Below are 26,378 nucleotides of genomic sequence, written 5' to 3' on the forward strand. Positions count from 1 at the left end.
TGTTCTCCTTAGCGTGCAGCTCGTCTAGAGCAGTGGTGCCCAACCTGCTTCCCTTCCCTTCTCACTGCTGCCATCGGGGATCAGGCCGGCACCGTGTCTTTGATCTCCCTGCTTCTCTTCCCTGCTGGGCCGACCAACTCTCGCGGTGGCCCGACGTCAATTCTGACGTCGAGAGGACGTTCTGGCTAGCCAATCGCTGCCTGGCTGCCCGGAACGTCCTTTCCGACGTTAGAATTGACGTCGGGCGGCGAGAGTTGATCGGCCCAGTGCAGAAGAGAAGCAGGGAGATTTCGGCCTGTTCCCGATTGCGGCAGCAGCCTATTCCGCGGCGGTGGTGGCATGGGGGAGGCAGGAAGGAAGAAAGAAAGAAGGGGGGGGGACAGGGAGCCAGAAAAAAAAGCAAAAAATGGGGAACGGAGGAAGGAAAGAAGAAAGAAAGAAGGGGGGAACAGGGAACCAGAAACAAAGCAAAAAAATGGGGCACAGAATCAGAGAAAGACAGACATAGAGAAAGAAAGAAAAAGTTGGGGGAGGGAATGAGGTCTGGAGGAGAGGAAGCATAAAGGAGGCTGAAAGAAGGGAAGAAATATTGGATGCACAGTCAGAAGAATAAAGTGCAACCAGATGAAATTACCAAACAAAGGTAGGAAAATGATTTTATTTTCAATTTAGTGATCAAAATGTGTCTGAATTTATATATGCTGTCTATATTTTGCACTATGGCCCCCTTTTACTAAATCGCAATAGTGTTTTTTAGTGCAGGGAGCCTATGAGCGTTCCCTGCGCTAAAAACTGCTATTGTGGTTTAATAAAAAGGATGGGGGGTATATTTGTCTATTTTTGTATGGTTGTTACTGAGGTGACAATGCATAGAGTCATCTGCCTTGACCTCTTTGAAAAAACCCAGAATAGGAATGAAATTAACATTTTCTCAGCGTATAGTGTGCTTTGTGTTTTTTTATTTTATTTTTGGTAGACCATTTTGACTTGGTCATTTTAAAGTAGCTCGCAAGCCCAAAAAGTTTGGGCATCTCTGAGCTAGAGCGTTGAAACTCTGTATTTCTATTTTATCCCCCCCTTTTACAAAACTGTGGAGCGTTTTTTAGCGCCAGCCGTGGTGGTAGCAGCTCTGATACTCAGAATTCTATGAGCGTCAGGGCTGTTACCACCGTGGCTAAAATCCACACTACAGTTTTGTGAAAGGGGGAGGGGTTCGTTTGTGATGACATATTCCATACTAGGCGAAGGTGTTTTCTGTGTTCTTTGTGTTTGAAAGACATGGTTTTCTGTTAGGATTGACGATGTAGGATTGATCTGTGCTGGTCTGGCTTGTTTAGTTTTACAATGGGTGTATTGATGTACTGCTCATTGCAATATGTAAGATGCTGCCTTTTCCTAGGTACTCATGTGTGACGTGTGGTTTGTTACTAAAAATCATATTTTTCTTACAGATGGGGGGGTGCCAAAAAATGATGGACCCCGGGTGTTACATATGCTAGGTACGCCACTGTATGTAAAGATACCAGAAAGCTGGCGTAGCAAAAACTTTAAGTAAATTGTTATTCTTCTAAGTTTTGAGTATTTAACCCTCCCACAATCTCACGGGCACTCGTTTCAAGTTTATTGAGATTTTGATTTAAACGCAATATCAAATATTTTCAATGCGTATAACAAAAATAAATTTGGGGAAATAAATAAAACCATTTGAACAATAAACATACAAACATATCCATAGATGATTAAAAATACATAAGGAGTACAAGGATAAACTACATTTGTTTAAAAATGCGTCCTCCGTGCCTGCTCATAAATTTGTGGAGTATGTAACTTGTCGCTCATGCATATTTTTTTTTGCACACACCTCATCAATCCTTAGAGGAAACATTAGTCCTAGGCCACCATAGCACAAATTCCTGTATTATGCTTCTGCTGTGCACAACAATAAACACTGCTGTCATACTTTTTTTTGTCCCCTGCCGATTTCCTGATAGCACCCCCCCCCGGACAAAAGGGGGGGAAGGGGTGCGTGGGGGGGGCCCAATAGGATTGCTCAGTAAGGGGCCCAGAAATTTCTGATGGCGGCCCTGACTGCACCACAGGCTCTCTCATCCGCGCACGTGGCAGGAGTGGAAAATGCGGAGGCTGACTTTCTCAATCGGCAGACTCTTGACCTGGGTGATAATTGGTCTCTGTCTCCACAGGCATTCGATTTCATAGTTCGGCAGTGGGGGCCTCCGATGGATCTGATGGTTTCACCAATGAACACGAAGACACCTCATTTTTACAGCCGAAGATCCAAGCTTGGAAACAAGGGGTTGGGCGCGTTAGTCCAAATGTGGCTGGAGAACAAGCTGTGTACATGTTTCCCCCATGGCCAATGCTCAGTCAAGTCATTTACAGGATTGCAATCCATCCCGGCTTGGTAGTCCTAAGGGCGCCCAATTGGCCTCATAGATCATGGTATGTTGACATAATTTGTCTCCAGAGGGATGAAGACCTCAGACTTCTGGTCCAAGTGGATCTTCTCACTCAGGGACTGGTTCCTATCAAGAATCTAGAACACTTTTGTCTTACAACTTGGCTCTTGAGCAGGCAGCCATGAAAAGCAAGGGTTATTCAGACGTGGTCATTACCATGTTGCTCAGAGTTGAGAAGCTGTCCTCGGTAGCAGCCTATGCTAAGGCATGGAAGTCTCTTCATTACTGGTGTGCATTAAAGGATTTAGAGCCCCAGCGAGATCCAATTTCGGTAGCCCTGGACTTTTTGGCAGGAAGGACTTTAGAAGGGGCTGTCAGGTTCTCTAAAAGTGCAGGTAACAGGCCTTTCCTGTTTCAAAGCTCGAAGAGAAAGAGGCTCCTTGGCCTCTCATCTAGATGTTGCCCAGTTCATTAAAGAGGTTCTGCGGTTGCACCCTCTGATGCGTTCCCCTTTCCCTTCCTGGAACCTTAACATCGTGTTGCAAGGTCTCAGTACTGCTCTGTATAAGCACTTACTGGAGGATAAGATAAACGTCAAACTTTCTACTCTAGTAAAATTGGACCATCCACAGTCAACTATTCGATATCGATCATCTGAAACGCTCATCTTTTGTCAACATGCCTACATCAGAGAACTTAGCCTCTTATTTTAGGACCAAAATTCACAATTTAAGACTACCTTTTCAAGGACCTTCTAGCAATCGGACTCCTATAAATACCCTACTGCCAGACAAACTACCGTATTTTCTCGCATATAACACGCGCGTTATACGTGGTTTTTACGTACCGCGCATACCCTTGCACGTTATACGCGTGAGCGCGTTGTACAAAATTTTTTTTACATAGTTCCCCCCTCGACGTCCGATTCACCCCCCCCCGCAAGACCGCTCACACCCCCACCCCGAAGGACCACTCGCACCCCCACAGCCTCCCGACCCCCCCCCCCATCATGTAGAAGCTCCTATCGGTGTCCTGCTGCTTCCTCTTGGCGGTTCCGACACCCGAAACGATCGGGGCAAGAGGGAGCTCAAGCCCTCTTGCCCCAGCCAACCGCAGCACCCCCTGACACAATCGGGGCAAGAGAGAGCTCAAGCCCTCTTGCCCCAGCCAACCGCGGCACCCCCGACACAATCGGGGCAAGAGGGAGCTCAAGCCCCCCCGACTCCCCGACACGATCGAGGCAAAAGGGAGCCCAAGCCCTCTTGCCCCGCCGACTCCCAAACTCCCCGACAATATCGGGCCAGGAGGGAGCCCAAGTCCTCCTGGCCCTGGCGACCCCCCCCCCCTAGTTGTTCGGGCCAGGAGGTAGCCCAAACCCTCCTGGCCACGGCGACCCCCTACCCCCACCCCGCACTACATTACGGGCAGGAGGGATCCCAGGCCCTCCTGCCCTCGACGTAAACCCCCCTCCCCCCAACGACTGCCCCCCCCCAAGAACCTCCGACCGCCCCCCCCATCAACCCGCGACCCCCCTGGCCGACCCCCACGATACCCCCACCCCCCTTCCCCGTACCTTTGTGTAGTTGGCCGGACAGACGGGAGTCAAACTCGCCTGTCCGGCAGGCAGCCAACAACGGAATGAGGCCGGATTGAGGCCTTAGGCTCCGCCTACTGGTGGGGCCTAAGGCACCTGGGCCAATCAGAATAGGCCCAGGAGCCTTAGGTCCCACCTGGGGGCGGGGCCTGAGGCACATGGGCCCAACCCGACCATGTGCCCAAGGCCCCGCCCCCAGGAGGGACCTAAGGCTCCCGGGCCTATTCTGATTGGCCCAGGTGCCTTAGGCCACACCAGTAGGCGGAGCTTTGGGACGGATGGGCCAATCCGGCCTCATTCTGTCGTTGGCTGCCTGCCGGACAGACGGGTTTGGCTCCCGTCTGTCCGGCCAACTACACAAAGGTACAGGGAAGGGGGGTGGGTTTGTCGTGGGGGTCGGCCAGGGGGGTCGCGGGTCGGCTGGGGGGGCGGTCGGAGGTTCTTGGGGGGGCGGTCGTTGGGGGGCAGGGGGGTTTGCATCGAGGGCAGGAGGGCCTGGGATCCCTCCTGCCCGTAATGTAGTGCAGGGTGGGGGTAGGGGGTTGCCGTGGCCAGGAGGGTTTGGGCTCCCTCCTGGCCCGAACAACTAGCGGGGGGGGGGTCGCCAGGGCCAGGAGGACTTGGGCTCCCTCCTGGCCCGATATTGTCGGGGAGTTGGGGAGTCGGCGGGGCAAGAGGGCTTGGGCTCCCTTTTGCCCCGATCGTGTCGGGGGTGCCGTGGTTGGCTGGGGCAAGAGGGCTTGAGCTCCCTCTTGCCCTGATTGTGTCGGGGAGTTGGGACGGCCAAGAGGAAGCAGCAGGACATCGGTAGGAGCTTCTACATGATGGGGGGGGTCGGGAGGCTGTGGGGGTGCGAGCGGTCCTGCGGGGGGGGGGTGAATCGGACGTCGGAGGGGGCATCAGGCTTTCAGGGTGGGGACAGGACTTCAAGGGGGAGAGGAGAGTCGGGGCGGGCGAAAGGAGAGTCGGGGTGGCCAGTGGAGAGTCGGGGCGGGCGAAAGGAGAGTCGGGCAGCATGCGCGGTATACTGGTGTGCGCGGTATATAAAAATTTCTGTACATAAATTTGTGTTTTTCGCGTGCTATACCCGTGTGCGCGTTTTACACGGGTGCGCGTTATCTACGTGAAAATACAGTAATACCAGCTAAAATGAATTGGAACCATTTCAATATCCCCGATTGGCAATTATTCCTCACACTCTACAATAAGTACTCACGCTCTCTTTGTAGGTTAGATAACTGCTCTCCAGCTATCTTGAAAACGGCCTCTATCTCCTTCAAGGTTAAACTTTTTCAATGGATTTCTCATCTAATGTGTAATGGAAACTTCCCAGAAGAACTAGGTCATGTTATCATTATTCCTATTGTCAAAAACTATAAGATATCCATCTCAACAATAGACAGTTACAGACCTATAGCTAATATTCCATTCTTCACTAAACTTATGGAGGGCCTGGTGAATGCTGTTTTGATGGAGTACATGGAAAAATTTGATATCTTATATGAATCTCAATAAGGCTTTCAATCGAATTACAGCACTGAAACTCTCTTAGCTTCTATGGTAGACAATACCTTTCAATTATTCACTATAGGAAAGAATGCACTGATTTTACAATTCGATCTAAGCAGTGCATTCGATTTGGTTGATCATGACATCTTGCTTGAATGCTTGACACCATAGGAATTGCTTGTCAGGTTCTGAATTGGTTCAAGAGTTTCTTAAAAAAACCCCACACATATCAAGTTTTTAGTGAGGCAGTATATTCCAAAAAGTAGACTAACTGCTGTGGCGATCCACAGGGATCGCCACTATCTCCTTCCTTTTTAACCTTGATATGGCCTCTCTAGGAAGAGAACTATCTAAACTGAACTTACAAACATACATTTGCGCTAGCGACATCAGTCGTTCCTTTTATCTCACACTCATTAGAAACAAAGGATTATATAACATCTATATTCAATCTCATTGAAAAATGGGCTAAAGATTTCAAACTTTAATTGAATTCAGAAAAAACCAAATATATTCCTTGCAAGTCCATTCAACATAATCATGGAATCTTCTCTTCTGATAAACGGAACAAACTATACTATCAGTCCCACAATACAAATTCTAGGCGTTACATTAGACCAATCTTTAATTTTTGACATCTTGATTAAAAAATGTTACTATACCAGTGGAGTACCTAGCATGTGTGACACCCAGGGCCCCTCATTTTTTGACACCCCCCATCTGTACGAAAAACATGATTTTTAGTAACAAGCCACACATCACACATGAGTACCTAGGAAAAGGCAGCATCTTACATACTGCAGTGAGCAGTACAACAGCAATACACCCATTGTAAAACTAAACAAGCCAGACTAGTACAGATCAATCCTAACAGAAAACCATGTCTTTTGAACACACAGAACACAGAAAACACCTTCGCCTAGTATGGAATGTCATCACAAACTAACCCCTCCCCCTTTTACAAAACTGTAGTGTGGATTTTATCCACGGTGGTAACAGCTCTGACGCCCCTCTATCTTCCCCTGCGCTTAGGCATAGCAGAGGTAAGAAAATAGAAACAAGTAGAAATTTTTGCCAATAGTGTACAGGAGCCTCTCGCAGACGCGACGTACTCCGTCGCCATCTTGGATCCCCGTGTGCATTTTGATTTCTCATCCTTCAGATTGTTGGTGCAATCTCTGGTACTAAGCACATTGGACTACTGCAACATCATTTATTTAGGATCTTTCAAAAAAACTATCAGGAGAATGAGACATTCAAAATGCTGCAGTACATTTGATATTTGGGTTGAAAAAAATTGGATCACGTTACCCCATACTACAGAAAATTGCACTGGCTTCCAGTGGAGGACAGAATCATTTTCAAACTTGCATGTTTGTGCTACAAAACACTGGCAGGACTTGCTCCCATTTATCTTGTCAACCACTTTGTATTCTCTACAAACCTTCGACCCACACGGAGAATTTCTCCATTCTCTTTTTCTATGCTAAAAGAGTGTACTGTAAAAAGATTCCTGGACAAAACTTTAGCTTACCAGGCTAGTGTCTGGAATAAAACCTTAAGTAACCTATTTATGAACTCATTGTCCTACCAAACATTTAGGAAATCTGTAAAATCTTATTTGTATGACAAATTTGCTTGAGAAACCTCTTTTGTGAATTCTTCCCCTTACCAAATGTTTAAGGAAACCTGTGAAATCTCTCTTGTATGGCAATTTTGACTAAACCCAACCATGCTAGTTATTTAATTCCATTTGTATTTCATCTGCGTCTGGCAGATACTCTTTGTTGTAAACCACTCTGAACTGTTAAGGTATAGGGGGTTTTAAGTAAATTATTATTATTATTTTGTATCTTACGGTCAAGACAGTGTTCCTGGTGGTAATTACGTCGGCGAGATGGGTCTCTGAGTTATAAACTTTTTTCTAAAGGGAGCCATTCCTTAGGTCATGGAAGCAGGGCCTTTCTTATGCAGTTATTTGTACTGAAAGTAGTCTAGCCTTTCCATGTCAGAGTCCGTTTGCCTCCGTTTCACCCTATGGAGAATAAGAAAAAGGATAGTGTTGCATTCACCGGATAACAAGGGAGTGCTTCTTCGGTTCCTTGAAGTTACCAATGAGTTTCGCCTTTCAGATCACCTTTTTGTTCTGACTAGTCATGCCAAGAAAAAGAGGCCGACATCTAGGGCCTCGATTTCCTGATGGATTATAAAATGACCATTTCCTCCTCATGTGGGCTGTGGTAAGCAGCCACCGATCACATTGAAAGTACACTCCACTAGAGGGGTTGCTGACTCTTGGGCAGAGACTAGGTCTGTCTGGCCAGAAGAGATTTGTAGAGCAGCTTTATCCCAGGACAAGCAGGCAGCATATACTTGACTGATGGGTGACGGCACCGACGGAGCCCCGTTACGGACAATTTTAGAGTGATTGCACTCTAAGAACTTGGAAAGTTCTAGCAGGCCGCACCGCGCACGTGCGAGTGCCTTCCCGCCCGACGGAGGCGCACGGTCCCCAGTTTCTTAGTTTCCGCGGAGCTAAGAAGACGCACTTTTCAACGGCTGTTGAAAAGATTTTTTTCCTGACGCCTTCCCGCTCGCGAAATCTTTTCGGAAATTGTATTTCCTCTTTTTCTTTTATTATTTTCTTAAAAAAAAAAGGAGTTTCTTTCTTTTTTCTTTTCTTCGTCGGTTTTGCCCCGGCGGGGCCTGCTGCCACCATCGAGGCCTCGGCCTTCGATTTGGCAGAAGCCGTTTTTACTTTCATGCCCCCCCAGCCAGGGTTTAAAAAGTGCCAGCGGTGTGCACGGCCTATATCTCTTACAGACCCGCACAACTGGTGCTTACAGTGCCTGGGTCCAGAGCATCAGGCTTCCACCTGCACCCGCTGTGCCACCTTGAAAAAACGTACATTAAAAAACCGTCAAATTCAGCAACGGTTGCTTTTCGGTGCCGATATGTCTGACCCTGCGACATCGACACCGGCATCGGCCCCACCTCAGTCGGCACCCACTTCCTCGACACCGCGCCGGCGTCGCAACACACAGGTAAGCCGGCTAAGAAGCCGTCCCCGCTGGAGCGTCCTCCGATCTCGATAGCAGCGAGCCCAGTCCTGCCGACCACGAGGCGCCCGCGGAAGCGCTCCGCCCCTATTGAGGTGAGTCCCTCGACCTCGGGCTCCTCATCCTCGGGGCATCGAGTGGCACCGCAGGTACCGCAGAAGAAAAAGGCGGTACCGGTGCCTTCCCTGGACGAGCGCATTGCAGCTGTCCTGCAGGTGCAGCTCAAGGAGCAGTTACAACAGCTCCTTCCTGCTCTCTTGGCACCGAGCCTTCCAGTCCCGGTCCGGTCTGAGCCACCGGTACCGGCAGTGGAGCAGCCTATATTGTCTGCGTCCACTTTGTCGGTACCGGTCCACTCCGCTTCATCGGTCTCTATGGCAGTCCTCGCACCGGAACCGAGAGCTCAACACCAAGCTGTTCAGACTTCGGCACCGATGCAGCCTGTAACATCTCCCGGTACCGTGTCTATGAGGTCGGGTAAGTCGGCACGCAAATCCCGACACCTGGAACCCTCCACTCCGGAGTCTCGAGACTGTAGCTCCCATATTAGGGACCCTGATCTGTGGGGTGACTCCAAAGAGCCTTTTCTTTCTGAGGGTGAGTGTTCCTCGGATGAGGATGATCCTGCTGCCCCTGATCCATCCTCCAAACAAGATTCTACATCTTTCACTTCCTTTCTGAAAGACATGTGTGAATCTCTTTCTATTCCTTTGGAGGCTGAGTCTAAAAAATCCAAAGCCTTCCTTGATGCACTGGATTTTGACCAGCCTCCAAAGGAATTTCTCAAACTTCCCCTCCATGATATCTTGAGGGAAACCTTTTATAAGAATCTGGAGACTCCTTTGACTATCCCAGGAGCCCCTCGTAAATTGGATTCTTTGTATAAAGTGATTCCTATCCCTGGATTTGATAAGCCGCAGCTTCCACATGAATCTCTTCTTGTGGAATCTATGCTTAAAAAGTCTGCCGGAGCTAGTGTATACGCTTCTGTCCCTCCTGGCAGGGAAGGTAAAGCCATGGACAAGTTTGGTAAACGGTTATACCAGAATGCAATGCTAGCTAACAGATCTGGTAATTATGCTTTCCATTTCTCTTTCTATCTCAAGCATCTTCTTACCAACATGGCTTCCTTTGAAAAGTACCTTCCTGAACGAAAACGACAGGCTTTTCACCACTGCTCGTCCTCTCTCTTCCAACTCCGTAAGTTTATGGTTCGATCAATTTATGACACATTCGAACTTACCACCAGAGCAACGGCCATGTCTGTGGCTATGCGTCGCCTTGCTTGGCTCAGAGTGTCGGAGCTTGATGTCAACTAATGCCTGGGGGATGAACTCTTTGGGGAATCCATGGACTCTACCACCCAAAAGCTCTCCGCCCATGAGACTAGATGGGATACTCTGCTAAAAACGAAGAAGACTCCACCGGCTCGGCCTTTCAGAAAACAGTCGGCCTATCAACGCCGTTATGTGGCTCGTCCCTTGCCATCAGCTGCCCAACAACCTAGGCGTCAACGTCAGCAACAACGACAGACCCCTAGGCCACCACAGCAGCAACCTGCGAAGCCACCTCCACAGCAGAAATCCACACAGCCCTTTTGACTTAGTTCTCCAGGGCATAGCCAGCTACCTACCATCTGCCCACCTACCTCAACCTATAGGTGGCCGTCTTTCTTTTTTCCTCAGCCGTTGGGAGATCATCACCTCGGATCAATGGGTCCTCAACATCATCCGCCACGGCTACTCTCTCAACTTTCAGACACTTCCTGCCCAAAGTCTGCCAAGAGAGTCTGCTTTGAACACTCCTCAGTCTTCCCTCCTTCTTCAGGAGGTTCAATCCCTCCTCCTTCTGAACTCCATAGAGGAAGTTCCTCTAGATCAAAAGGGGCAGGGATTCTACTCCCGTTACTTTCTAGTTCCCCAAAAAACAGGAGATCTCAGACCCATTCTGGATCTTCGCGATCTCAACAAATGCTTGGTCAAAGAGAAATTCAGAATGCTTTCTCTGGCCACTCTTTACCCTCTTCTCAATTAAGGCGACTGGCTATGCTCCCTCGATCTCAAAGAGGCATACACTCACATACCGGTCAATCTGGCCTCCAGACAGTACCTCCGCTTCATGATCAATCACTGTCATTACCAATACAAGGTGCTGCCCTTCGGTCTTGCCTCCTCTCCAAGAGTGTTCACCAAATGTCTGATTGTGGTGGCTGCCTTTCTACGCTCTCACCACCTTCAGGTTTTTCCTTACCTGGACGACTGGTTAATCAAGGCCACTTCCCCTCAGACAGTGCTCCTTGCCACCAACCAGACCATCCTGTTTCTGCAGCTTTTGGGGTTCGAGATCAATCTACCCAAATCTCATCTCATCCCCACTCAGAGACTTCAATTCATTGGAGCGGTGCTGGACACAGTCCTCATGAGAGCGTTCCTGCCGTCCAACCGTCTTCAAACTCTACAATCTCTATGTCAGCAGGTACTTCCACTACGCTCCATCTCTGCCAAGCAAATGATGATACTCTTGGGTCACATGGCCTCCACAGTTCATGTCACACCCTTCGCACGTCTTCACCTGCGCACTCCGCAATGGGCCCTAGCTACCCAGTGGTCCCAAGCGACGGATCCTTGCTCACGACACATATTTGTGACATCATCTCTTCGTCAGTCTCTACAATGGTGGTTGATGTCCTCAAATCTCTCCAGAGGTCTTCTGTTCCATCTACCTCCTCATCAACTTGTCATCACCACCGACGCCTCCCCTTATGCCTGGGGAGCTCATTTGAACGAATTCCAAACTCAAGGACTTTGGACAGCCCAGGAAATGAAGCATCATATCAATTTCTTGGAACTCAGAGCAATGTTTTATGCCCTCAAGGCCTTCCAACATCTTCTCTTTCCTCAAGTCCTCCTGCTATGCACAGACAATCAAGTTGCGATGTACTACATCAACAAGCAGGGTGGAACAGGCTCACGCCTCTTATGCCAGGAAGCCCAGAGGATTTGGAATTGGGCCACAGCTCACCAATTGTTCCTGAAAGCTATCTACATTCAGGGAGAACAGAATTCCTTAGCGGACAAACTCAGCAGAATTCTCCAGCCTCACGAGTGGACACTCGATCCTTTAACTCTGCAGTCCATCTTCGCTCAGTGGGACACTCCTCAGATAGACCTCTTTGCAGCTCCTCACAATCATCAGCTGCCCCTATTCTGCTCCAGACTCTACTCTCCTCACCATCTGGCAGCGGATGCATTTCTCCTCGATTGGTCCAATCTGTTCCTGTACGCTTTTCCTCCTCTACCTCTCATGTTACGAACCTTGTTCAAGCTCAAGAGGGAACAAGCCACCATGATTCTGATTGCTCCACGGTGGCCCCGGCAACATTGGTTCTCCCTTCTACTTCAACTCAGTTCCAGGGAGCCTTTTCTTCTTCCACTGTTTCCTTCTCTGCTTACACAACATCAGGAGACCCTTCTGCATCCCAACCTTCAGTCTCTGCACCTGACAGCTTGGTTTCTCTCGGGCTGACATCTCATGATACTCTTTTGTCTCAACCCGTTCGTTCCATTCTGGATGCCTCCAGGAAACCAGCCACTCTGCAATGTTACCATCAGAAGTGGACACGATTTTCTTCTTGGTGTCTTCTGCATCATCATGATCCCACTTCCCTTGCAGTGGAGACCTTGTTAGATTATCTTCTTTCTTTGTCTGACTCTGGTCTCATGTCTACTTCCATCAGAGTTCACCTCAGTGCTATTGCTGCTTTTCATGAGCCAGTTCATGGGAAACTTCTCTCAGCTCATCCTTTGTTGTCCAGATTCATGCGGGGTCTTTTCAATGTGAAACCACCTCTTAAACCCCCCTCCTGTGATCTGGGATCTCAATTTGGTTCTTTCCGCCTTAATGAAGCCTCCATTTGAACCTTTGGCTATGGCTCCTTTCAAGTTTCTCACTTGGAAGGTACTCTTCCTTATTGCTCTCACCTCTGCCAGGAGGGTCAGTGAGCTCCATGCACTAGTAGCTGATCCACCTTTTACAGTCTTTCATCGTGACAAGGTGGTTCTGCGTACATATCCAAAGTTTCTCCCTAAGGTTGTCTCTGAATTCCATCTCAACCAATCTATTGTTCTGCCTGTCTTCTTTCCGAAACCTCACTCTCATTCTGGAGAACAGGCTCTACATACTTTGAACTGTAAGCGGGCTTTAGCTTACTATTTAGACCGTACTAAGCCCCACAGATCATCACCCCAACTCCTTCTGTCCTTTGATCCGAATAAATTGGGGCGTCCTGTTTCTAAGCGTACGCTGTCAAATTGGCTCGCAGCGTGCATTTCATTCTGTTATGCTCAGTCCGGACTGACACTGGAAGGTTCTGTCACGGCCCATAGAGTTCGAGCTATGGCAGCATCTGTAGCTTTCCTCCGTTCCACTCCTATTGAGAAATCTGCAAGGCTGCTACTTGGTCCTCAGTTCATACTTTTACATCTCACTATTGTCTGGATGCATTCTCCAGACGGGATGGACACTTCGGCCAATCTGTTTTGCAAAATTTGTTTTCCTAATGGCCAACCTTCCCACCATCCCTCTTTTTGTTAGCTTGGAGGTCACCCATCAGTCAAGAATATGCTGCCTGCTTGTCCTGGGATAAAGCACAGTTACTTACCGTAACAGGTGTTATCCAGGGACAGCAGGCAGATATTCTTGCGTCCCACCCTCCTCCCCGAGTTGGCTTCTTAGCTGGCTTATCCTAACTGGGGACCGCGCGCCTCCGTCGGGCGGGAAGGCGCGTGCGCGGTGCGGCCTGCTAGAACTTTCCAAGTTCTTAGAGTGCAATCACTCTAAAATTGTCCGTACTGGGGCTCCGTCGGTGCCGTCACCCATCAGTCAAGAATATCTGCCTGCTGTCCCTGGATAACACCTGTTACGGTAAGTAACTGTTCTACATGGTCTTGGATAATTCTTTTGTAATCCGCCTTGAACTGCAAGGTAATGGCGGAATAGAAATCCCTAATGTAATGTAATGTAATGGTCTACCCTTCGTGCCTTTACCAGGTTCTATAGGGTGGATGTAGTAGCCAGGAAAGATGCTGCTTTCGGGTCCTCCGTTTTGAAGGCAGACTCAGTGGGCCTGCCCTAGACTCTGGGAACTGCTTTGGTACATCCCTAATGTTCCGGATCACTAGACATGTTCCACTAGAAAGAAAGGTTCTTATCTCAGTAATCTTCTTTCTTGTAGATGTGTCTGGTGGTCCTGAAACCCCACCCTGTGTATGGGCTGTGCTAGAGAATGACACGGTGGCGGTTTACCCACAGCTACTGCGTTTAGCAGCGGGTAACCCGCCCAAAACAGGGAATGAAAATTAGCAGCCTCTGCGGGGACGGGGACAAGGCCATCACCGCCCCGTGGAGCGGTGAATGGTCTTGTCACCGCAGTGAGGCATAAAGGATCGTGCGGTGCCCCCAGCCGCCCACCCACACGTCGGCTCGATCGTTTAACCAGCTTCCTCTCTCCACCTCACCTTAGTTTGCCGGCTTTCTTTTTCGGCGACCGGAACGCTTTCAAAAGAGCCGCGCACGTGCGGCTGCTCAGTATCAATCTTCTGCTCTGACCAACCGGAAACAGGAAGTTGCAGCGGAGCAGAAGATTGAACTTTGAGCAGCCGCGCGTGCCGGTCGCCGAAAAAGAAAACCGGTAAACTAAGGAGAGCTGGAGAGCAGTAGCGTATTAAGGGGGGGGGGCGGGAGGGGGGAAAAGTTAATGGCGCCAGGCCTTGGAGCACTGAGGCAGACCGCTTCTCCCCCCTCCCAGCCGAACCCCCGCTGACCCTCCTATCTCCCCCCCCCCCGTGAACCTTTCCGACCCTCCCAGCGAGAGCAGCAAACCTCCTTCGCGGCTTTCTCCTCCCTCTACCGCGTCACTGATGACGTCATCAGTGATGCGGCAGAGGGAGGAGAAAGCCGACGCTACTGGAGGGAGGTTTGCTGCTTTCGCTGGGAGGGTCGGAAAGTTTCACTTGGGGGGGGAGAGATAGGAGGGTCAGCGGGGGTTCGGCTGGGAGGGGGGAGAAGCGGTCTGCCTCAGTGCTCCATTACCTTCTTCGGGCAGCAGCAGCGTTTACAATTTGCTGCTGTTGCCGGCTTCAGGCCTTGTTCTCTGCCGGGTCCTGCCTACTTCATGTTTTCATGAAGACAGGCCCCAAAGAGAGGAAGGCCTGAAGCGGGCAACAGCAGTGAATTGTGAATGCTGCTGCTGCCCGATGAAGTTCAGGACATCGGGGAAGGAGCAGGGAGAAATCGGCTGCTGGCTTGGGGGTGAGGGTAGGGAAAGAATCGTGGAAGTGGAGAAATTGGCACGATGGCTTTGTGGGGGCTAGGGGGAGAGAGAAAGAAAGAAAAAAATAAAGGGGGGGGCCAGGCGGAGAGAGAAAGAAAGGCAGAAATAAAGAGGGGTCAGGGGGAGAGAGAAAGAAAGGCAGAAAAAGAGGGGGACCAAGGGGAGAGAGAAAGAAAGGCAGAAATAAAGAGGGGGTCAAGAGGGAGAAAAAGAAAGGCAGAAAGAAAGAGGAGGGCCAGGGGGAGAGAGAAATAAAGAGGGAGGCCAAGGGAAGAGAGAAAGAAAGGCAGAAATAAAGAGGGAGGCCAAGGGAAGAGAGAAAGAAAGTCAGAAATAAAGAGGGGGGCCAGAGGGAGAGAGAAAGAAAGGCAGAAAGAAAGAGGGGGTCAAGGGGGAGAGAAAGAAAGGCAGAAAGAAAGAGGAGGGCCAGGGGGAGAGAGAAATAAAGAGGGAGACCAGGGGGAGAGAGAAAGAAAGGCAGAAATAAAGAGGGGGGCCAGGGGGAGAGAGAAAGAAAGGCAGAAATAAAGAGGGGAGCCAGGGGGAGAGAGAAAGAAAGAGGTGTAGGGGCAGGAGAAGAAAGAAGAAGGACCAGAGACTCATGAAATCACCAGACAAAAAGGTAGGAAAAATGATTTTATTTTCAACTTAGTGATCAAAATGTGTCCGTTTTGAGAATTTATATCTGCTGTCTATATTTTGCACTATGGCCCCCTTTTACTAAAACGCAATAGCGGTTTTTAGCGTAGGGAGCCTATGAGCATTGAGAGCATCGTGGGGCATTCAGCGCAGCTCCCTGCGCTAAAAACCGCTATCGCAGTTTAGTAAAAAGGGAGGGGGAATATTTGTCTATTTTTGTATAGTTGTTACTGAGGTGACATTGCATAAAGTCATCTGCCTTGACCTCTTTGAAAACCCGCGGAATATAAATGATGATTAACATTTTCTCTGCGTACAGCGTGCTTTGTGTTTTTAAAATTTTATTGTTGGTAGATCATTTGGCTTGGCCACAAAGGTAAGGGGGAGGGAGGGAGAGGAGCTGCTGAAAGACATCTAGTAATCCTTGCAGGCTTGACTGTGCAGGGAATTATTTTTGTAAAATCATGTTTTGTTATGTGACTGGCATTATCTAGACTTTAATTTCTATGAATGAATAGAATGAAAATGATATAAAATTACTTGCTTGCGGGGACCGCGTGTTCCGGCTCACACAAGGAAGGAGGGGGTGAAAGGGAAAAAGTTTCTCTTCCTTGGAAATAGATTCTGAAGTGACCTCATCAAAGAAGACCAGCACCAAATGTACAAGAAATCCCTTAAACAATGTCAAAAGAGCCCAAAATAGAAAACTGCTACTGCCTTGAGACTCCATTATTGAAGGAATCAACTTGAAATCACAGAAGAGACAGGAAAAGGTTAAATGCCTCATGGAATCCTCACGTACAAAACACAAACCAAATTGTGAATGAAATCAGAGCAGACAGTAAGAATTATAAAATTGATGTCATTATCCATCTGGAAAAAAAGGCGTACTAGAAATAATGCCTCAGCAGTACAATGTTCAGAAGTTCTATTTGCTCATGATGGTGGGGGGACTGATAGAAGATATGAAAGAAGGGTGGTAGAAAGGAACAGATGGTAAAGGAGGGAGGGAAGGGTGGTGGTGGAAAGGAATAGAACAGACATTGAAAGAGGGTAGAGAGGAACAGACCCTGAAAGGAAATGTGGAAGGCAGAGTGGGGAGAAGACGCTGGAAGGGAAGAAGACAGATGCCAGACTATGGGGGAGCGGAGGGAAGAAGATGGGTGCTAGACGGGGACAGTGACGGGGCAGTGAATGGGATGGCAGTGACGGGGCGGTGAAAGGGATGGCGGTGACGGTGACGGGGCGGTGAAGGGAACGGCGGTGACGGGGCGGTGCAGAGGATGGTGGGCCGGGGACGGTGCAGTGACGGGGACAGATTTTTTCCCCGTGTCATTCTCTAGGCTGTGCCAGCCTTCTACCTTAGGATCAGTCTGATTCGCAGCATTTTCTGTCTCTCAGAGAAGCTGTGGGAGTAAAAAAAGAAAAAGAAAGATAATATCTAGGTAAATCTTCATGACCATACTGTCTGGCTTAAGTCTCTTCTTGATAGCAGATCATGCGATTGGTTACAAGCTCTATACATAATTAGTCCTGGTTGCACGATTTTGGATGTTATAATGTTTGTTACAGAGCAAAACAGAATTGTTACAGAGCAAAACAGAACAGGGATTTTTTGCCGTTTTCTTCCTTCCTGTTATGTCTTCTATTACATTGCTACTTGATTGCTTTTGTACCAACTGAGGGGGGCAGGAGCAACTCCCCGGAAAGTAGGTGGTGTTGGAAAACATGATCGACAGTTTTCTGCAAGCAACTTGCTAGTTCAGATACAAGACCCTAGCGTAAAAGACTACTAGACACATCTACAAGAGAAAAGATTACAGAGGTAAGAACCTAATCTTTTTTTCATGGTAAATGGGTTGCAGCAAATATGTTATAATTTTTGATAATTGTTAAACCTCTTTCATAGGTGTTTCAGGGAAAGAAGTTTTATGGTATTCCCTTAGATAAAAGAGATGACACATTGTGTTTTACTCTTGCAGAAGTGGTTGAGCATGCCTGTAGTGTGACGTCTCTAATGCTGGGAGAAACCTTACCCTCTGTCACCAAAGATATGGATACCTATACCTTCCGGCTACCACTAGGAGTATGTGCAGGAATTGCTCCATTCAATTTTCCTGCTATGATCCCCCTCTGGATGTTTCCCATGGCCATGGTGTGTGGCAATACCTTTTTAATGAAGCCATCAGAACGTGTTCCAGGAGCAACCATGTTCCTTGCCAAATTGCTTCAGGACTCAGGAGCTCCTGATGGAACCTTGAATATCATCCATGGGCAGCATGCTGGTAAGAAGATAGAATGGGATGGGAAAGAGATGATTAACAAACATGAAATAGAATGTTATTTCAGAATCAGTGGAGGGTACTTGAGAGAGGAGAAAAGCAAAAAAAGAAGGAGAGACTGGGTTTAGGAAAAGAATATGGGAGGAAAGAGGACAGGTGCAGAAGAACATAACAAAAGAAAAGCCATCTTGAGTCAGATCGAGGTCCATCATGTTCAGTGTCCTGGCTCTGACATTGGCCAGTACAGGTCAAAGGTACTCAGCTGATCACACGAAGTAGATTTATTTTCCTTTCTTAATTTTCATGGCTGAACAATGGCCATTTGCATATTTAATTAATTTTTTATGGGCTTTTTCTCTAGGAACTTTTCCAGTCCACTTTTAAATCCTATTGTGTTGGTCATCTTGGCCACATCCTCTAAGCCACTGATTTCACATAATTTATGTATTATATTTATTTACTAGGATTTATTAGCTGCCTAGACATATTTATTTACAGTGGTACCTTGGTTTACGAGCTTAATTCGTTCCAGAACCATGCTCATAAACCAAAATACTCGTATATCAAAGTGAGTTTCCCCATAGGAAATAATGGAAACTCGCTTTGATACGCTCTCCCCCCCAAAGAACCGGCATTGCTCCCCCCGCTCATGAAGGCGCCTCCCCCCATGAACCGCCATCCCCCACGCTCGTTCCCCCCCCCCCCACGCCATGATCCGGCATCCCCCAGGCATCCACCCACCCACTTGATCACATTTCTTACCCCTGTTTGGCACCGGCACCAACACACAGGACATGCCGGTGCCCGAAGATCTGCCTCCTTCGCGCTGGGCCTTGAGCATCTGCGCATGCTCAAGGCCTTCGGGTTCCCGTTCTCTCCGAGATTCTCGGAGATAATGGGAACCCGAAGGCCTTGAGCATGCGCAGATGCTTAAGGCCCAGCGCGAAGAAGGCAAATCTTCGGGCACCAGCATGTCCTGTGCATTGGTGCCGGTGCCAAACGGGGGTAAGAAATGTGATCGGGTGGGTGAGTGGGGGGATGCCTGGGGGATGCCGGATCGCGGCAAGGAAGGGGTGCGAAGCGAGAGGAGGGTGCCGGATCGCAGGAAGGAGGGTGTCGGATCGCGGGGGGGTGGCGCTCGTAAATCGAGGCACGCTCGGTTTCCGAGGCGCCGATTTTGCGAATGTTTTGCTCGTCTTGCAAAACACTCACAAACCGGTGCACTCGCAAACCGAGGTACCACTGTACTAGGATTTATTAGCTGCCTAGACATCATTGGAATTACAGAAGCATGGTGGAATAAGGAAAACAAATGGGACGTAGTACTGCCAGGGTACAAACTCTATAGAAGAGACAGGACTCACAAGAAGGGTGGAGGAATAGCACTATATATAAAGGACACCATCCACTCAACCAGAGTGGATACGGCAGCAAGGGCGGAAGGATTGGAATCATTATGGGTTAAATTACCAGGAAGAAATGGATTTGACATAAAATCGGGACTGTACTATCGCCCACCTGGACAAACAGAAGCCAAAGTGAGGCGGGAATGCAAAAATGGAAGTGTGATAGTAATGGGGGATTTTACTACCCCGGGATAGACTGGAGTATTGGAAACTCCAACTGAGTGAGGGAAACAGAATTCCTAGAGGCTGTGAAGGATTGCTTCATGGAACAGCTCGTCAAGGAACCAACGCGAGGGGATTCCACTCTCGACCTAATCCTCAACGGGATAGAGGGACCTGCAAAGGAAGTGGAAGTAGTAGGACCACTAGGAAACAGCGATCACAACATGATCCAGTACAAATTAGAAGTAGGAACATCAAAAGAGAAGAGAATCACAGCGACAATGCTCAATTTCAAGAAAGGGGACTACGATGCTATGAGAGCAATAGTGAGAAAGAAACTCAGAAACAGCTCAAGAAAAACGGAGACCGTAGAGAAAGCCTGGTCCCTATTCAGGGACACGGTGCAAGAAGCACGAAATCTGTACATCCCCAGGTTTAGGAAAGGGTGCAAAAAAATCGAACAAAAGACCCGTTATGGATAACAAATGAAGTGAAGAAAGCAATAGGAGACAAGAAAAAATCGTTCCAAAAATGGAAAAAGGACCAAACCATGGAAAACTGGAAGGAACACAGGAAACACCAAAAAGAATATCACCAAGTGGTTAGGAGAGCAAAAAGAGAATACGAAGAGAGGCTGGCTGGGGAAGCAAAAAATTTCAAAACGTTCTTCAGATATGTTAAAGGGAAGCAACCGGTGAGGGAGGAAGTAGGACCGTTGGATGATGGAGACAGAAAGGGAGTAGTAAAGGAGGAAAAAGAGGTAGCTGACAGATTAAACAAGTTCTTCTCATCAGTCTTCACAAGCGAGGACACATCAAATGTACCTGAACCCGAAGAGATCATAAGTGGAGACCAAGAGGAAAAACTGTTGCAAGGTAAGCAAGAGGTAAGCTGTAAGGATGTCCTCCAACAGATAGATAGATTGAAAAGCGACAAATAGACGCAGATATCCGACCCTCTGTCCCAACACATCCAGGTCACTCCTGCTCTGCAACAGTATGTTCGCTATCCTCCAATCTATTCAGAGGTTTGTTGTTCCAATCGCCCCCCCCACCAGAAAGTCCTCACGACCGACTCGTCCACTTATGCCTGGGGGGCTCATCTGGATGGCCTCTGCACTCAGAGTTATTGGACCAGCACGGACCACCAGCACCACATCAATCTCCTGGAGCTCAGAGCGATTTTCAATGCCCTCAACGCTTTCCAGCACCTGCTTCAGGACAAGGTGGTCCTCATTTGCACGGACAACCATGTCGCCATGTACTATGTCAACAAGCAGGGGGGCACAGGATCGGCCTCCCTCTGCCAGGAAGCTCTGAAAGTTTGGGATTGGGCGATTCGCTACAACACCTTCCTCAAAGCTATCTACATTCAAGGGGCGGACAATGCTTTGGCGGACAACTTGAGTCGTCTACTGGAACCTCACGAGTGGACCCTCTACTCAACGCCCCTTCATAATATCTTTTCTCGGTGGGGAATTCCTCAGATCGACCTCTTTGCAACCCCCCACAACTTCAAACTGCCTCAGTTCTGCTCCAGGATCTACACTCCTCACCGCCTCGAGGCAGATGCTTTTCTCCTGGATTGGACGAATCTCTTTCTATATGCGTTTCCTCCATTTCCTCTCATCCAGAAGACCCTAGTCAAACTCAAGTCAGACCATGCCACCATGATCTTGATCGCCCCACGGTGGCCCAGACAACCTTGGTACTCCCTTCTACTTCAACTCAGCAGCAGGGAGCCCTTCCCTCTACCAGTGTTTCCATCGCTGCTTACACAGTATCAGGGATCTCTGTTTCATCCCAACCTGCAGTCTCTACACCTGACATCTTGGTTCCTCTCAACGTAACCCCTCTCCAGTTTTCCCAACCTGTGAGAGATGTCCTGGAAGCTTCAAGGAAGCCCGCTACTAGACAATGCTATCACCAAAAGTGGACTAGATTTTCTGCTTGGTGTTTTTCTCATCATCATGAGCCACAACACTCCTCCTTGTCTTCAGCTTTGGATTATCTTTTGCACCTTTCTCATTCTGGTCTCAAGTCTACATTGATACGAGACCATCTTAGTGCAATTGCTGCTTTCCATCAGCCTCTTCAAGGGAAACCTCTCTCTGCTCATCCGGTGGTTTCCAGATTCATGAAAGGACTCTTCCATGTCAATCCTCCCCTCAAACTGCCTCCAGTGGTTTGGGACCTCAATGTGGTTTTTCTCAGCTTATGAAACCTCCATTTGAACCTCTTCACAAGGCTCATCTGAAGTATCTCACTTGGAAAGTGGTGTTTTTCATCGGCCTCACTTCGGCCCGTCGAGTTAGTGAGCTTCAAGCATTGGTTGCGGATCCACCTTTCACAGTGTTCCACCATGACAAGGTGGTCCTTCGCACTCATCCAAAATTCCTCCCTAAAGTGGTCTCGGAATTTCATCTAAATCAATCAGTTCTTCCGATGTTTTTTCCAAAGCCTCATTCTCATCCTGGAGAATCAGCTCTTCATACTCTGGATTGTAAACGTGCCTTGGCTTTCTACCTGGAACGCACCAAGCCACACAGAACTGCTCCTCAACTTTTCATCTCCTTTGATCCAAACAAGTTGGGACGTCCCATCTCTAAGCGTACCATCTCCAACTGGATGGCGGCTTGTATCTCCTTCTACTATGCCCAGGCTGGATTACCCCTTCCCAGTAAAGTCACAGCCCATAAGGTCAGAGCAATGGCAGCCTCTGTAGCCTTCCTCAGATCGACCCCGATTGAGGAGATTTGTAAGGCTGCCACTTGGTCCTCGGTTCATACCTTCACTTCTCATTATTGTCTGGATACCTTCTCCAGACGGGATGGACAGTTTGGCCAAACAGTATTACAAAATTTATTCTCCTAAGTTGCCAACTCTCCCACCATCCCATTGTGGTTAGCTTGGAGGTCACCCATTAGTGAGAATACCTGCCTGCTTGTCCTGGGATAAAGCAATGTTACTTACGGTAACAGTTGTTATCCAGGGACAGCAGGCAGCTATTCTCACGTCCCACCCACCTCCCCTTGGTTGGCTTCACTGCTAGCTATCTGAACTGAGGAGACGCGCCCTGGTCTGGGCGGGAAGGCACTCGCGCATGCGCGGTGCAGGCGACTCGAAACTTCAAGTTTCTTCAAGCAAAAATGCTTGTGAGGCGTCCGCATCGGGGCTCCATTGGATCACGTCACCCATTAGTGAGAATAGTTGCCTGCTGTCCCTGGATAACAACTGTTACGGTAAGTAACATTGCTATTAGAACGTTTTTATTACAGAGGGGAGTTAGACAAGGCTGTCCACTATCTCCTTTGCTTTTTGATATTATATTAGAATCTTTGTTATTAGCTATTCAACAAATGAAGGAGATACAGGGTATTCCTTATTCACATCGGGAATATAAGGGCTCTGCTTATGCAGATGATATATTGCTTCATTTGAGAAATCCAGAAACAATCATTCCATGTTTACTTGAATTGATAGAGAAATTTGGTAAATTTTCAGGATATAAGATAAACTGGAGCAAATCAGAAGTTCTTCCACTAAATGTATACTGTACAAAGGACTTGTTTGATCCATACCCCTTTCTATGGAAGGAGGATGGAATAAAATATTTAGGTATTAGGATTAAAAATACTCTGGAAGACAAAATGAAAGATAATGAAAAAAATTTATTACAGAAGGTAACAGAAATGTGTGAGCAATGGAATCCTTTACATCTCTTTTGGTGGGGGAGAGTTCAAACAATCAAAATGATGATATTACCTGTGGTTTGTTATCAAATGGGTATGATACCAATTTTCTTTCAGGGGTCCTTTTATAAAAGAATTAAATCGTATTATTACAAAATTTATTTGGCTCTAGTATCTCTACAAAAGCCAATTACAGAGGGTAGGGTAAATTTTCCTAACTTTTATAGGTATCATCAAGCTTATGTATTGGGTCCTCCCAGAGCTCATTGATAATGTCCCAGATTGGTTGTGGTTAGAATGGAGACTCATGTTCCCTCTACGCTTATGTCATGTTCTTAGCATTAAAATGCCTAGATTATATAAAGAAAACAGAATACTAATGGACAGGGCTGTGGAGTCGGTAGATAAATGTTCCGACTCCTCAGTTTTTTGTACTTCAGACTCCGACTCCAGGTACCCGAAATTTACTCCGACTCCACAGCACTGGTTAATTTTCAGATCGTTAAAATGGAATGTCAAGTTGAGAGAAATTAGCATTTTCGACACCACCTTCTTTTTGCTTTTAATCAAGGTTCTAAGGCCACAGAAGCTGCTCGCAACATTTATGCTGTGTATATAGTGGTGCTATAGCTATAGCTGAAAGAATCGCTTGTGATTGGTATGCCAAGTTCAAAAATGGAGTCGGTAGATAAATGTTCCGACTCCGACTCCACAGCCCTGCTAATGGATACTTGGAAAACTCTGAGATATGTTAGTAATTTAACATCTATTCCAATCTATAAATCGACAAATCAAACTATACTGTTAAACTCCAAGATTCAAATTGGCGGATTTAAGGTTATCTGGAAACATTGGATGATAGCAGGTATACGGATTTTAGGTGATGTTATTTCAAATGGTAAACTGCTTGATTTTTCACAGCTGCAACATAAATATGGTCTAAATAAATCACAAAGCTTTAGATGGTTGCAGCTGAAGCAGGCTATTCAGGCAGGGTTCCCTGAATGGAAAAACCTTAACAATCAATATAGTTTGGAATTTTTATGCTTTCAGGTGGACTTCTTGGGACACCAAGACGTCCAGTGGTATAAATTGATAAATGAATTTGTAAATAAAAACAGGACTTAGGAACATTTGGAGCATTGAGATCAAGCAGCAAATTTCTGCGTCTCAATGGCCATGAATTTGGTCTTGGAGGATGAGATGTACAGTATCCGCATCTATGAGACAAACTTAGTTTTTCCTTTTACAAAGAGCATTTTGGACCCCAGTTAGATTACAGAAGTTAAACAGCTCTAAGTCTAATAGATGCTGGCACTGTAATCTTGAGATAGGGACACTAGATCATTTGTTATACTATTGTCCCTTTATCTTGACCTTTTGGAAATCAATTTGGACCCAAATAAATTGTTTATTGGAAAACCCTGTGGCTTTATCATATGATAAAATTCTATTCGGTATGTTAATGAGAACAAAGTGCCAAATTTCATCAAACAATAATAAGCTTTTATTGATTATGACAGGAGTAGCCATCACAAATAATTGGAAGAATTGCAGCAGACTAAATTACAGTTTTTGGTGGAATTCATTACGTTACATTTATAAAATGGAAAGAACAATAGCTATACAAAAAGGGAATTATAAGAAATTTGGGGGCCATTGACAAGGGAAAGCTGGGAAGACCCATTTCGAAATTTCGAGTTTACGCCCAGCAGTGTCTACTATGAGCTATCAAGACTCAAGGTGAACAAAGCTATGGGACCAGACAAACTACACCCCAGGATGCTCAGGGAGTTGAGTGACGTCCTGGCAGAACCATTATCCGCACTCTTCAATCTTTCCCTAAGTACAGGAAGAGTCCCGTTGGACTGGAAAATGGCTAACGTCATTCCACTCCACAAAAAGGGATGCAAGACGGAGGCTGCAAATTACAGACCGGTGAGTCTCACATTGATAGTGAGTAAACTTATGGAAACACTAATCAAACGCCAATTAGATGCAATCCTGAATGAGAAGAATCTATGAGATCCCCATCAACATGGTTTTACGAAGGGAAGGTCCTTGCCAATCAAATCTGATCAGCTTCTTCAACTGGGTAACAAGAAAGCTGGATATAGGGGAGTCCCTGAATGTCGTGTACTTGGACTTCAGCAAAGCATTTGATAGCGTCCTACACCGCAGGTTATTGAGCAAGATGAGTTTGATGGGATTAGGTGAAACATTAACTGCATGGGTTAAGGACTGGCTTAGAGGTAGACTTCAGAGGGTACTGGTAAATGATACCCTCTCCGATACGACGGAGGTGATCAGTGGAGTACCGCAGGGCTCAGTCTTGGGCCCGATCCTATTTAACATCTTCGTAAGAGACTTGGCTAAAGGGCTTTGAGGTAAAATTACATTATTCACCGATGACGCCAAACTATGCAACCTAGTAGGCAAAAGCACCATAGACAAAAGCACAATGCCCGACAGTATGACGCAGGACCTACTGCTGCTGGAGCATTGGTCAAAGACTTGGCAACTAAGTTTCAATGCCAAAAAATGCAAGGTCATTCACCTTGGCAGCAAAAGTCCATGCAGGACTTACACCCTAAATGGTGAGATTCTAGCAAGGACTGTAGCAGAACGTGACTTGGGGGTGATCATTAGCGAAGACATGAAGACTGCCAAACAAGTGAAGAAAGCTTCATCCAAGGCCAGACAAATCCTGAGTTGTATCCGTAGAAGCTTCGTCAGCCGTAAGCCCGAGGTCATAATGCCATTGTACAGATCCATGGTGAGATCCCATCTGGAATATTGTATACAATTCTGGAGGCCACATTATTAAAAAGACGTGCTGAGAGTTGAGTCGGTTCAGCGAATGGCCACCAGGATGGTCTCAGGACTCGAGGATCTCTCATATGAGGAACGGCTGGGTAAGCTGCAGCTATACTCACTCGAGGAATGCAGAGAGAGGGGAGACATGATCGAGACGTTCAAATATGTCACGGGCCGTATCGAGGTGGAAGATCTCTTTTTTTTTTTTTTTTTAAAGGCCCCTCGGCAACAAGAGGGCATCCATTGAAAATCAGGGGAGGGAAATTTTCATGATGACACCAGAAAATATTTCTTCACCGGAAGGGTGGTTGATCGCTGGAATAATCTTCCACTACAGGTAATTGAGGCCAGCAGCGTGCCAGATTTTAATTAAAGATGGGATTGGCATGTGGGATCTCTTCATGGAGGAAGTTAGGGGGTGGGTCATTAGTGTGGGCAGACTAGATGGGCCGTGGCCCTTTTCTGCCGTCA

The 26,378-nt window shown here is 47.4% G+C and overlaps 1 protein-coding gene across 4 annotated transcripts in view; it reads left to right on the forward strand.

Annotated features, from left to right (window-relative positions):
* ALDH6A1 (aldehyde dehydrogenase 6 family member A1) overlaps positions 1-26,378 on the forward strand; it is a 172,552-nt gene that overhangs the window by 34,252 nt on the left and 111,922 nt on the right. For all 4 annotated transcript variants that reach the window (XM_033951060.1, XM_033951056.1, XM_033951058.1 and 1 more), the window contains exon 6: positions 17,532-17,834. In XM_033951060.1, coding sequence (XP_033806951.1) covers positions 17,532-17,834 — 303 coding nt within the window. The remainder of the gene's footprint in view (positions 1-17,531; positions 17,835-26,378) is intronic.

This window comes from Geotrypetes seraphini, chromosome 7, assembly GCF_902459505.1.
Source record: "Geotrypetes seraphini chromosome 7, aGeoSer1.1, whole genome shotgun sequence".
NCBI lineage: Eukaryota > Metazoa > Chordata > Amphibia > Gymnophiona > Dermophiidae > Geotrypetes > Geotrypetes seraphini.